The 14125-nt window shown below is 36.8% G+C and overlaps 1 protein-coding gene across 1 annotated transcript in view; it reads right to left on the reverse strand.

The window, feature by feature from the left end:
• Window positions 1-14125, reverse strand: part of WDR70 (WD repeat domain 70) — a 145438-nt gene that overhangs the window by 25866 nt on the left and 105447 nt on the right. The window contains exons 10-12 of the mRNA XM_009329454.1: window positions 12010-12109; window positions 4843-4927; window positions 3610-3748 (exon numbers count right to left, since the gene is read on the reverse strand). Of these exons, the coding sequence (XP_009327729.1) occupies window positions 3610-3748; window positions 4843-4927; window positions 12010-12109 (324 nt within the window). The remainder of the gene's footprint in view (window positions 1-3609; window positions 3749-4842; window positions 4928-12009; window positions 12110-14125) is intronic.

Below are 14125 nucleotides of genomic sequence, written 5' to 3' on the forward strand. Positions count from 1 at the left end.
AAAAAGTATTGTTATTTATCCAAGAAGCTTGAGTTCTACAGAAGTCTCAATGCCTACATGCTGTGATGGCATTCAATAGTGGACACAACAATATAGTCACTAGTTTAGCCACAGACTAATATATGAAATGAAAAGCAAATTAATGTTCTATACCCAGCCACAACAGCAGAGACTAATCAGACTGTTAGTCCATTAGTAAAACCACAAGGTTTCACTCCAGCAGCTCTGAAACAGTAATGGGTTTTCCCATGAAAACTTGAAAGAGAAGGTGAAAAAAGGTTTGTGTGGTATGATGGAAAGGAATGTCAGACAGAGCTTTGGTCAAACATTCCCATTAAATATTTTCCCATTACCCCCCAGGTTCATTCACAGGCCAATTGCACTGGCTATTTACCAAGGAGGTTTAAGATAATGTTTACTGCTCTTTAGTGGTTTTCAATTTTCTAAGCTTGCCGGCATTTCCTTTAAAAAAACCTTGTGAAATTAAAAAAGTAAACACATTAATAGTTTATGTTTTCTCTTCACAGTACATTTTCTGTTGTTCTGATTATATACGTTCTACCACTAAACTGGTATACAATTGCCCTCAAAAAGTCTTATTATTTTCATTTTATACTTGAAATAAATCACTAATGATGCCTTTTTTCTTTAGCAATTTGGACTAAATCCAACCGAAATCACTGAAATTATTTTCATGAGGAACGAGAGTAGATCAAGCTCTTTGCAGAGACAGACAGTGGTGTGTTTGTGCTTTTACTACACGTATTGGCATAGTAACTTAATCTATGCAATGCCTAAAAAAACCAAAACCAGAAACATTGAAATTACATATTTAAGCACTAGATAACATACAGAAAGTAAAGTAGTATGATATTTAGTTACAGAAGAAAAACCGAAGTCTTAGACGTTACGTGTTTATCTTTAATTACACTAACTGCTATCTGCATTTTTGAGAGAGTATAAGGGAAAAATGGAAACCAGGAAAGTAGTCCATAGAAAGCACGTAATTAATGCACTGCTGAAAAAATGCTGTGATAAACTACACACAAGATATTCATCTACCAATTTATAGGCCAGTGATCTTTCCAACAAACAGCATGTACTGCTTACAAAATACAAAAGCCATCTTCTTGAAAATTCATTTGTTTTTAGCATGCCTTTATGCATTTAATTTCATCAAACACTGCAATTTGAGAAGAACGAGAAAAGAACATTAATGAAAAAGCCAAAAGATACAAACAATAGAAATATCTTGAAAAAATACACTGCTTTTATTTTATACCATCACTTATAGTAATTTTTATTCTTTTAGATTCAGGTTGATATGCTTAACTGTGTTTTTCTTAGATGTGTAGCATTGAACCCAGAAGCTAGACAGACTGATTGTAGAGGTATTATTAGTGCTAACTCACTGAAAATTATGTCATAAGATCAGCAATTATAAGTCTCAATTTTTCACCTAGTATTTCCATTATTTTCATTTGATCCATTAAATCCAAAGCAGGAGAATGACAGTCTTAAATTTTATAACGACAAATGAAGAAAAACAGCAGCACTAAAACTCTATAGAAAAAAGTAATTTATTACAGTCTTAAAAAAGTACCATATAAATATCAGCACCTATATAAATTTATAGTATAAAATTATGAACCTGCTGAGATTTGTACACATACTTAAAATTTTACTACGTGAGTGGCCCCCGTGGAGTCGCTTACTGACCCCTAATTTTGTTTTTCCAACAATTTCCTACTGTTGGTTCTCAGCTCCATGTCTCTTTTGCATTTTGAAGCAGAAGAACAGAAATTTACTTCTCAATTCTGAGAGAAACTGATAGCAAAACAGTATTTTCTGGACTCTCCTACAGCATCATCTACCTCAGCAGGTAAACAGACCCTCTATTTGAGAGAATTAAAGAACCGTTTTTCTGGGAGACAAAGTTAGCAAATGAAAATTTTATTTCCTTTGAATGCAAAACAGTTAGGTTGGTGAGCAGTAATTCTCACAATTTAATTTCTTTCAGAGATACAGGATCCACCATTAACAAGCTTCTCATTCTTGCAGTCCTAAAGCTCAAGTGAAGTTTCTGTACACTGTTACTGACTTTATCACCACTAAATGGAAATGCCATCATGACCACATCCAGACACTTAGCTCTAAGGAGTCCAAATTCATTGTGAATGGAATTGGTAAGCTATTTGTTTCCTGTGCCCAAGGACAGAAGAACTCCTACAACAATCTACGTCTTGCACTTTATCTTATGTAGTTGTTTTCCTTTTCTCTGTCATGAAGTTTCAGAGGGGATACTGAGGCATTCATGGTTTGTCTCAGAAAAAGGTTATAAATACTCAGTTATAGTACTTGTATTAGAAAACAAAAATCCCCTAGAAATCCTCATGAGATAAGTTGAGGCTTCGAATGTTCCATAGGAGAAAAATTTAAAATCCAATTTATGGTATCTTTAGAGAAATTCTTTAGTACTAAATAAAATTTCCAATGTCATATAAAAAGTGTATTTAGAATATATGTTTAAAATAAAACCTGAGTTTTTTTCCCCCTCCAGAAAAAACACGTTTTCTGCTTTGACACGAATTCTGCATTTTTACTTTGCAAGACTGCTGCCACAGAAATGATGGATATAACAAATACATCTGTAAGCAGATTTTGCTTCACTATGAATTAGAAGAGAAAATGGGATTTAAAAAGAAAAGTAAATACTAATGTAAATTCTGTATAAATTATCTCCAGCACAAGGGGTTTTGGTCTGCTGTGCCAGGAAAGACTGCTGTGCTGGGTTAAGAAAAGTGCAGAAGGAGAAAACGGTATCCTGAAACAAAGCGACAAAGTTTCTATCTGACAGACTGCAACAACTAATGGGACTTAAGCATACATTGCCACACTTAAGCAATGGCAATTCTGTTTGAATTTCTCCCACTCCTGTTTGTTATAATCTATAAGCTTACTTGTGTACACCACAAGAGTGAAAGGATGTTTCTTCAGCTATGTTATTAAGCTTTTTCCTTCTGTACAAGGGAATAGGTAGGCAGTTCAAGCTGTACACAGACCCTCCTGTATTACAGATTCACAATTTTAGTTTTTTATATTACTGGTGAGAATGGTATTTTTGATGGAGGGATTCCTAATTATGCCTTTCTTTTGCCACAAAATTGTTGCATTTACACAAGCTAGAACCTATTGAAATACATTCTATAGTAACCACAAGTCTAGTTTCAGGGACAAGTAGGAGTTTTGTCACAATATGGCATTTCATCATGATAATTGGTGGAGTAAACAGCAGAAACATGTAAGAATTTTAGGATTCAAGCCTCACTTCACAGATCTAGAAGGGTTCACAGAAATCCCTGACAAATGCAATGGTAACACCAAAGAAAGGATCTCCTAGTGCTTGAACACCTTCTCCCAAGATTTTATTTTTTTTAATTGAAAGGAGAATAGCGCCTATTTAGGTCACTTTACCTCTATCTCTTAAGTATGGATTAGAAAAATTACAGTACTGTTAGTAGATCATTACCTGTAAAATAGGAAAAAAGCATACGAATATGATTTAATTCATATTTTGAATAGTTGAAAAAAGAAAACTAAAATACATACCGCATCTGTAACTTCAATCTCATACAACTTCTGGAATGTCTCCCGAAAAAAGAAAAAAAGCTTCCCACTGCCACCACCTTTCTTAACAGAGGTGCCTGTGACGAGTATTTTATCATCTGGGCTGAAACAACAATCTGTCCTGTTGAAGAAAACAAATCATCATATTGGGCAAATCAATAATTAAGATATAGGGAACTTATATATAAATTGCACTCCTTAAAATAATCCTTTCTATTTGTTAATCCTTTCAAGATAAAGCTTAAAAAAAAAATCTTTTGTCAGCTGTCATCTATTACTATAGTTAACAGACACAGTTCACATGCACAATTACAAGCTGCGCACAAAATGCGCATAACTGGCAGATCCAATAAAAATCCTCATCCCAACAAAATTCTCCTCTGCTCAAAAGTCTTGTAAACTTTTCAACATGAGAAACAAACAAAAAAAAAGTATTTTCAAATCTGGTTATCATCATTAAGTAAAAAAATAAATCAATCATGAAATCTGTTTTTGCTGACAATACATTCTTCAATGATGCAAGGCAGTCTGTTTATACAGTGGCCAAAAATGTTTGTCTGTTTACTTTTCCTCTATGCTAGAAATTGCCGTCAAGACTGAGCTGTCCATGACCTGCCCTTCTAAGATTTTATTTCAAAAGTATAATTTCTCCTTAGAGTTGGATTTGGCTGTGCTACAGCTATAGAAATGCAGGTAATACCAATAAAAATATTAAATACAACACTTAGCACTATGCAGTACAATATAGTATTTTAGTACCAAAGAACAAAGTCATCAGCACTTCTAACATCATATCCTGAATTCATACCATGCACCTTCATGTTACGTCTACTTTTCAATCCAGCTCTTTTTTTATTACTCATAGACCAAATAAGAATGAGGATTACTTATATATCTCATTACACAAACGTAAGGCAATGAACTGGCCTCCTCCTGAAAAGTTGCTAATCTAATTAGACATAAGACATATGAGACTGAAAAATGGCATAAACCAAGGAAAGCTAGCTATGAATTACCACAAAAAATACGAGATCTTTTAAAGCAACCTGAAGTCCTAAAATAGCCAAGAATCCTCATTGCACAGTCCTCCCTGTGCAGTCCTTTCTGCACAGTTCTGGACCTAGTCAGAACTGAGGAGGAGAAATCTGGTAGACTCCCTCCCGTTCAGCACAACTACTGCTATTTCTACTACCTGGAATAAATTAGAGTACTTACATTGGAAAGAAGCTGGGCAGTCTTTCCGCTGAATTAAGAGGCTTTTTAAATTGTCTAATATCCCATGTCTTTAAAGTATCATCTCCTATGAAACAAAAGGGACAAAGGTTAGCAATAAAGCATTTAAGTCAAGAATTCAGACGTGCAGAAAATTTCATCCTCTAATTCAGACACAAAAAGAACAGAATGATATGGTAGAAGCATTCAAAATGGGGATGGTTTGGAAGATTTTTGTCCCTAAATGACTATGAAAGTGTAAGGACGAGAAGTTCTATCTGCTGCACTCCCGTAGATCAGAAACTTCTCCTCAGAGGCTCAACTTCATCATAGCAATCCCTCCTACCAAAACCAATATCCACAGTGGAATCAGATTCCCCAAACACTCATTTATTTTGTGTTTGTGAGCGTTAGTGCTTTGCTACTAGGAGTAAACTTAACTTTTAACATATCAAAACAAATTAAAGTGTTACCATGGATGGTCTAGATCAAAAACTAAACAAATTTTATGTGTCTGGTTTCTACCTGCCCTGAAAAAATGATCAGGAAGAATGGAAGGCACATGAAGTCTTCCGCCTTTAGCAGGCAAAGAGCAACAAACTGGAATCTCAGTACAGAGAACAGGCCCTAGAATCAGTCAGAAATCCTTGGGGAAGGGGGAGAAGGGAAGCAAGTGAACCCACACTTGCTATAACAAAACATTTTCGCACCGCTCCACACCACCTTTGGCCATAAAAGCCAAAATAGAGGTTACAGCAAGACATTTATAGCAATTCTCATCTGCTCAAGATAAAAATGGTGTGACTGTAGGCCAGTGTAAGTCAGGCTGTTTATTCCTTTTCAAAAAGTTATGACATATTAACAAAGTGAGAAAGAGGGGGGGGGGGGGGGGGGGGGAAGAGATTAGTTAGTTGTTCTCAGAGAGATATACATCTCTGCTGATCATCCCTCTGGGATACATATTCCCAACATGAAACAAGCTACAGAATTTGAGCTTTGAAGCACCTGACTCAGGCACTTAGAGATCTCCTTGCATTTGACATCTGTGCCTCAGTGCTTTCAAGGGTGAAAAGAAGAATTTTCAAACAAGAATTCTCTCTAAAAATATCCAGAGATTAATTTTAGACAAAAAATTACAAAATCTTTGTGACCTAGGAGGAAAAAGGAGGCAAGTGACTGGTAATCCACAGAACTGCTTCCTTCCAAAGCACAGAACTTGCAGGGAAATAATTTTGTTGTCTAAAAGTATTTTGTGGATTCACAACCTTTGATATCAAGAGCTTAAAGGAGGCCTTGGAAATAAAAATGTTAAAAAAAGTAACATGCTGTAACAAAAGAAATCAAGGCCAGCAGTACCCTTTACAGGGAAAGCAGTAATGTGTGGCCTCGTACATCATGTAAGTTTATATTAAAGACTAGGATAACTCCTTACTACAAAATATTTTTAAGAAGTGGACAACTTAAATAAATGATGTCTAGAGCAGAGTATATTTCTGTTCATTGGAAAGCTAAAAAATGACAAGAAAGAAAAATGTTAAGCCTCTATTTTGGGAATGTCTGTTTTCTTATTGTTTCCCAGTAGACTCCATCCCAAGCACTTCAAAGCATTTGGGCTTGTAATATGAACCCTCCCTTTCCCCTCCCACCCCCAACAAAAAAACACTTATCAGCGAGATGTTATATCTAAAGCACCAGCACTTTATAAATGTATGCAAAGGATACCATTTGGCCACTCTGCAAATCTACTGGATAGGGACAGATCTAAGGCTAGCAGCCAAGGCTGTTCTGTTCCCAGTGGAATAAGCCTTGACATGATCTTCAAGCTGTAGTCCTGCCAGGCTTTAGCAGGAGAGATGCAGTCAGACATTTAGCTCTTCTGCTAACAAGAAAATGTAGTCTGCTGGTTTAAAAAATTAATTTAAAAAATTAGAAGACTCTAAAATGACTCAAAAACTCATTGTTTATTTCAAATCAACACTGTCTTACACTGTGCAGAAATAGATTAAGTATTTGGAAAGGGAGAAATGCTAGTAGAATGACTTGGCCAATGCTATGAAAATCTTACCACCGTTAAGAATTTGCCCAAATTCACTTTTTCTAATTAAAATTTTCTGTGTTGCAAATACGATATTGGTTCCTGAATCTAATCTGCATTTGGATTTGAAATCACTGTCACTAAGAAAACAGACATATTAACTTTCCACAACACCAAAGATTTTTTCCAGTAGCATCCTTCCATTGACACTTAAGGGGCTTCTTTATGAGTGTTGTAGCAGTACTGATCCATTTTTAATTACTTCATACATTGACAAAAATAGTTACCCTTAAATAAAAACATATAAATGGAAGTTGTGCAGTTCAGTATGAAGCATTCAGAATAGCCCACTCAGATCATTCAGTATTTTTATTGATGGCAGACTTCTCCAAAGCCTGGCAGGATTATTCAAAGCTTTTATAGCATTTTTAGTAGCATTTCAAACTCTGTTCTTTGTCATTTTAAAAAGAAGGATACCAATAAACAGGCTCTAGTCTGAAACGATCAGGTCAGACACCATTATGCCGACAGTATTGAGCACTGGATTTATCAAGAGGTAATGATTAGGGGCTAGAAAAACAGTCTTTGGTTGAGCCAGGATAGGCATTTTGCAAATGGCTTTTAGTCAAAATAAGGCCAATGCACTGATACTACAAAGATTTTATCTGATTTTTTTTTTCTTTTCAGAAGATACTGACCAGGAAGACAAGTACATGGATGCAAATGGGCCCAAAAGAAGCAAAAGTGCTGCCAGAAACTCAAAAAGCCTAAAGTCAGCAACAGTCTTCAAGAAGTTCCTATTTTAAAGGGAGAGTCCTGTGTTGAAAGCAAAGTTCAAGGACAGAAATTCACAAAGATCATCGGGGAAAGCAAAGAAACACAGGAAATGAGAATTCAAAAAAGAAAATACAGCAAGGAAAGGCATAGCATGACAAAGCTTAACATGAGGGAGCACCATAAAGCCTTTCTGTGAAGGCTTATACTATAAACATGAGGAGAGGCACTTTACAGAACAAGGTATATTCTTCTGCATTCTGCGTTGGTTCTGCAAGAGGAGCTGTAACAGCTAAAGAATGCCCTTCGGAGGCACTGTGCACAGGTTGGGACCACACTCACCCCAAGCCAAAGACCCTGGGAGGGAAGTCACAAATTGGGGATTCTGCGCTTACACTTGGAAGAGCTCTCACCATCACCTGCACCCATACCAGCCTGGCCAAATATTTAAGTGCATCATCCTCTCTAAACATATGGAAGTGAAGGATACCGGTATCAATATAGGCTGGGGGATGAAGGGATTGAAAGCAGCCCTGCCGAGAAAGACTTGGGGGTACTGGTGGATGAAAAGCTGGACATGAGCCAGCAATGTGCGCTCACAGCCCAGAAGGCCAATCGTATCCTGGGCTGTGTCCAAAGAAGCGTGGCCAGCAGGTCAAGGGAGGCGATTCTGCCCCTCTACTCTGCTCTGGTGAGACCCCACCTGGAGTACTGCGTCCAGCTCTGGAGCCCTCAGCACAAAAAAGACACAGACCTGTTGGAGCGGGTCCAGAAGAGGGCCACAAAAATGATCGGGGGATGGAACATGAAGAAAGGCTGAGAGAGGTTGTTCAGCCTGGAGAAGAGAAGGCTTTGGGGAGACCTTATTGCAGCCTATCAGTCCTTAAAGGGGGCTTAGAAAAAAGATGGCGGCAAACTTTTTAGCAGGGCCTGTTGCAACAGGACAAGGGGGAATGGCTTTAAACTAAAGGGTGGTAGATTTAGACTAGATAAAGGAAGACATTTTTTATGCTGAGGGTGGTGAAACACTGGCACAGGTTGCCCAGAGGTGGTGGATGCCCCAACCCTGGAAACGTTCCAGGTCAGGCTGGACAGGGCTCTGAGCAACCTGATCTAGTTGAAGATGTCCCTGGTCATGGCAGGGGGGTTGGACTAGATGACCTTTAGAGGTCCTTTCCAACCCAAACTATTCTATGGTTCTATGATTCTATACTGGAAGACTTTGAGAAAACCATTTCGGCTCCAAGTGTTACGAATAGTTGACTATACCTATTAAAGTTAATGAATGCATTTTTGGCATTGTTTGAAATGAACATCAGCATTCAGCTCCTGAGAAATATTACTTGACATAAGACCGTCTGATTTTTAAAATGCTAATGTCTGTATTTACCATAAAGTGCAATATATTATTACTCTACACAAAATAGAAAGTCACTATACATGCTGCTGCATAATCCTTGAGTATACAGGAAACTGTACTCAAGGTGTTTCTACTTTTTAAACCAACATAAAAATTAAACTTTTTACTTTTCCTCAAGAACATTGCGAAAAGAGAAATACAGCTAAAACTTAAAACAAACAAACAAAAACATCAAAAGGAAAGACAACAAAAAATGTCGCGCTCAAAGGAAACCACTTATACAGATAAGCTATTCGATAGGCTTAGATGTGAGTATTTTTTCTTGGGTTTAACTATGGTGAACTTATTTTTCTATGTAAGTTTACTGATTAAGATGGCACTGAGTCTGCACACAGTTCATACCACAGAAAATAAATGAACCATCAAACTAATAGCTATCATGAGATTCACGGAATTAATGAAGTCATTGCTTCATATTATGAGAAAACTAACTCCATAAATTCTGTACATACCAGGAGACAAAAGAAGTTTTTTTAGATTTTTATAATAGGACCCCAAGTCCAGTCCTAATGCTTACCTCTTCACTGCTAAACAAAGAAAACGCTCCCCAAATACTATCTTCACTGTATTCAGAAAAAAATTGCTTTCATGGTTACAAGTCTGCAAAAATATCACTTTCTTAAGTTTCTGTCAAGTTACCTCCTAATACCCAACAAGAGTAAGACTGGGAACGCTCATAAGCAGCTCCTTAGCTTTTCATTTTCCCTTGTGCTTGCAGCTGAGCCCTGCCTCATCTCTCTCATATCCAACACAGAATCTACATCAGATGCAGGAAAGTCAATCAGGCTTTCAGTGAAAGTCCCCATTCCCCAAACAACTATCCTCCCTTTGATCCTCAGCACTTGGCAGGTGTGTTAATCTATGAATGCTGGATCCACATCTGCTTTTGTTGGTACAGATCCAAAGCAATACTCATATTAAAACACTGACCAAACAAGTCAAAATAGGTATGAATCCTCCTTACTCTCTAGCATAGCGCACACAGAGCTCTTATTTTTTAATACACTAGACAAAGGTAGCACTTTTATCCACACTGAGGGGCCAAATTTCCATACAGTCTTACATTCTGCAAACAATCAATCAACATTTTATATAGCTTAGAGCAGAATGTGGTAAATAAAACATAAGTAAGTGAAGGTATTTTTAACACGACACAAAATCTGGAGACAGATGAGAACAGCAGGTAATCAGAAGTGCCACATGCAATAAAACTAAGCAAAGGTCATTTATGTCATCTACGTTCACAAATGTGAAACATAAGAGAATTTACATAAATGGAGGTTTCAAGACAACACTAGTGAATATTCCTCACATAAGTATTAACCTTGTTTGCTGTTAGTATTTTAAAGCACACTGAGGTTTCTATTGAAATCTTACGAAGTATGTCTGTGTGAATTTTTCAGGGACACCACCACTGGCAGACAGATGCAGCATTTCACTTAGCCCAGAACAGAAAGGCAGATGGTTCACCTACTTTCCAAGCAGGACAAGGTTCTCACATAGTAAGTGTCTGGTTCAGTAAGGACCAGCAAGGTTGCAAGTTTTTACCTCAACCACTTAGGAGTCATGCATGATGAGTACAGTGGCAGTAGAACTCTGGATGCAGGAGCCGGAACAGCAATTAAGAAACAATCCAAGTGCCATTAGCACGCCCTAGTAAGCCTAGGGGGGTTGAGGACAAGACTACCATCATCTCACTCTGAAAGATGTGACCTGGGGAACGTAATGTCTGGAATCTTAGAAATGTGGCAAGACATACAAAGAAGTCAGAGAGGCAGCACCCAACAGCAGCTGCATATCGCTGTAAAAGCCACCAATGCCACTCTACTCATCAGGGATAGGAGGAGGGGAAGGACACAAAGCAATTGCAAACTACAGCCCTTGGCTTGGAACCACATCCCCTGTTGCAGTGCTTTTGCCGCCTATGACTACCTCTATCCTGGTATTTTGTATATGTAATCTCATTCTGTCTACGTACCAAACTGACCAGATGTCCTGTACATACGTTAGGCACAATGTTAGCCGACATTAACACATACTGCCTCTCCCCTAGGCCTGTTTATTTGGCCTTGGGGCCATGCTAATGCATACACATAGCTTCTGGTTACAGCTGGTTTCCATCCAGACAGCTCAGATCGTATGCTTGCACCTGCCTGCAAAACACTGGGTATACAAATCCCTGCATGAAAAGCTGCCTTAGGCAGACACCATCCTGTCCAGTACATCTAATACTGAAGTGAATGAGTCTTCAAATATATCTTTGCCTTCTCAAGACTTTTTCTGTTATCTAAAAGTTTCTTTATAAAATTTTTATCTGAGGTTTAGAAAACAAGCATTTTTTTCCTGTCCCGTAGGAAATTCTTTTCAAGAATTCAAATTCTTTTGCCATTCAAGTACATCTTGGCCACTCACTTCCAATTGTCACCTCTTGATGTTTATAATACAAATTAGACAGAAATTACAATTAGAACAGAAAAGGACATTGCATAGAAAGCTGCTTCAGGAATTAATAACTCCAGAACAGATACACTGTTATTGAGATGCAGTTATGCTCCTGGAAAGAACTAAGTAACAAAACTAGTCTTGTTTTATTTTTAATTAAGTTAATAATTTCCTTTTGGTGTATTATTAATGCTAAATAAGACGACAGATCAGGAACTGTGTAATATAAACAGCAAAGTTCTCTTAATATATTCCTTAACTGCTATAAAGTGCACTTTCAGGAACACAGTATTGCATGGTGTTATCAAAATAAAAGCCGTAAATTGTGAAACACTTCAGGTTTAAATCACTAGTATCTGATTTCACTATCTTACCTCCACCATAAACAATTACATTTAACAATGACACCATTTAAATGGTTGTTTACTGAACCATTTAACTTAGTAAAGTTAAAATTGTCTTACATTCAACACATCAAAAGGTTCTTTCAATCACCTACCTCCCCGGCTGGCAAGGACAGTACCGTCATAGGAAAATGTCAAGCATGAAGTGTCGGTGCCTGGAGCATGGGCTTGCCTGCAGTGGAACTTCGTGTGTACCTGTTTGTCAAACAAATAAAACATTAGAAAGTTTGCTTGTTTCAAGGCAGGACAAACATTTCTTTATAGTAGCATTTTGTGTATACTGCTGCTATTCCTAAATTTACACAGAAAACCCTGCATTTTTAGCAGGTACAGAAGATAAATATTTCTACAGCCTTTTAAAAATGTCATATATGTTTCAGAATAGGCTTTCATAATAAAAGCTTGAATGCAAAATTTGACTTTTTCATAGATTTAATTATACAGTCCACATTTACATAGCATCAGTGCTCTTGGAAAACTCCCACTAGCACTGAATAAAGGTCGTTATGCCTGGTTAAGATAAAAATACATTTTAAGACAGTTCTCAACATTCTCCTAAGCAAGAGTATAGTTACAAAAAATACCAAAATACAACATACATACTTTGGAAAGGACTTAAAAGAAGGACTTACTTTTGCCAAATTTAATCCCTGCCTAAATTCATGGCTTATATAATAGAACAAAGCTCAGATATTCTGACGTTTGTGTTCCATTTAGCTGCAATAAAATTCAAGTTTAGGAATGATGTATGTTTTTAATTATTTCTATTTTACCAATAATCCCTAGAAAAAAGTAGAAATTACTTTCAAGTTAACATTTTGTTCTTGTATAGAGGTGACTTCTTATTTATTAAGTCACTATTTAGTAAAATTCCTAAAAATGCTATTAAAAAAGGAGGAACCTCAAATTAATTTTAGCACTTTTGTAAAATCAAGCTTTCCTACTTCCCAACGAAAAACAAAGGTCTCAGCTAAGATACCAAGATGCCTTTCATACACGGGAAGGGAAAATAGAAGAAAAGGGAAAAGACAGAAACAGACAAAGGTATTTGAGACGGGTTGACTCCTTTTTTAACACCTAGGAAATTACACTTCTCATTTGCCCTCTTTTCCTAATATAAAACTAATTCATACAGTTGTAAAATAAAGCATTCAAGAATTAAAGGTTGCCTGTGCAACTGTATCTCAGCTTCCCATCTGTAAGACGAGGATTAAAACATGCCCTTCCTCATACAGAGGGGAAGACGACAAATTAGTGACCTTAAAATCCTTTATTTACTGTAGTGATGAGCAAAACAGAAAAATATGCATAGACACAGGTATTTTCAGAGGAGGGTTTGAACAGCATGCCCTAAGTCAGATCTAGAGTCACACCCTCAACAGTAAGAGGACAAAATACTGAGCAGCTGCTTAGTGATTACTATCCAATCTATACATTAAAAGAGACACAGTTCTACAGAATAAAAAAGGAGAATGTGATCACGAAATGCAAACACATGGACTGAATTAAGCTTGCACAGGAATTCTCAGTTACTGTATCATCTAATTTTTGACCATGCACCTTACTAAGGCTCTTTTTATGGGCTATTTCATATGCAAAAGACCCAAGCTAGTAAAGTAACTGGTGGTGTTTACCCTTTCAAATATTTGTTCTAAAATTGTTCCAAAAGCTAGAGAATCTTTGTGTGATGACATTAATAATGATTGCAATCTTATTTCGTTGTGCAGATTTAGTCAAGTTTTGAGAGGAGTCACGTAAGTCATTCCCTCCATAAATGACTCTTCAACAAACAAAGGAGGATTTCAAACACCAAGTAAATGCTTCTTACAGTATTTGGAGATAGAATGTAATAGCCTACATTTAGCCATAGTACTTGCTTTGAAATTACTGTCACTTCTAGCCAATTGTGCATATCCTGGAGAAACTTCATGAACAGACTGCAGTTTACAACTGTATGTCTTTGGTGGGGGTGTTTGTAACTACTAAGAAACACATTTTATGCATCCAATTACATAAAATTTTCCAAGTGTGGGGTATATAAAGGATAAATTGTGAATTGTCTATCAGAAAACCAATTTTCTGTAATTGTTAGACATTAACAAGCAATTAAAATGATATATTTTCTGTCTAAGAAATACCACGGACACTTGCAAAAGTATCATAAATGGTTAATAATCACACCTAAAAAAAATGACAGAAAGATTACAATAT

Source organism: Pygoscelis adeliae, unplaced genomic scaffold (genome assembly GCF_000699105.1).
Source record: "Pygoscelis adeliae isolate BGI_AS28 unplaced genomic scaffold, ASM69910v1 Scaffold47, whole genome shotgun sequence".
In the NCBI taxonomy this organism is placed as follows: Eukaryota; Metazoa; Chordata; class Aves; order Sphenisciformes; family Spheniscidae; genus Pygoscelis; species Pygoscelis adeliae.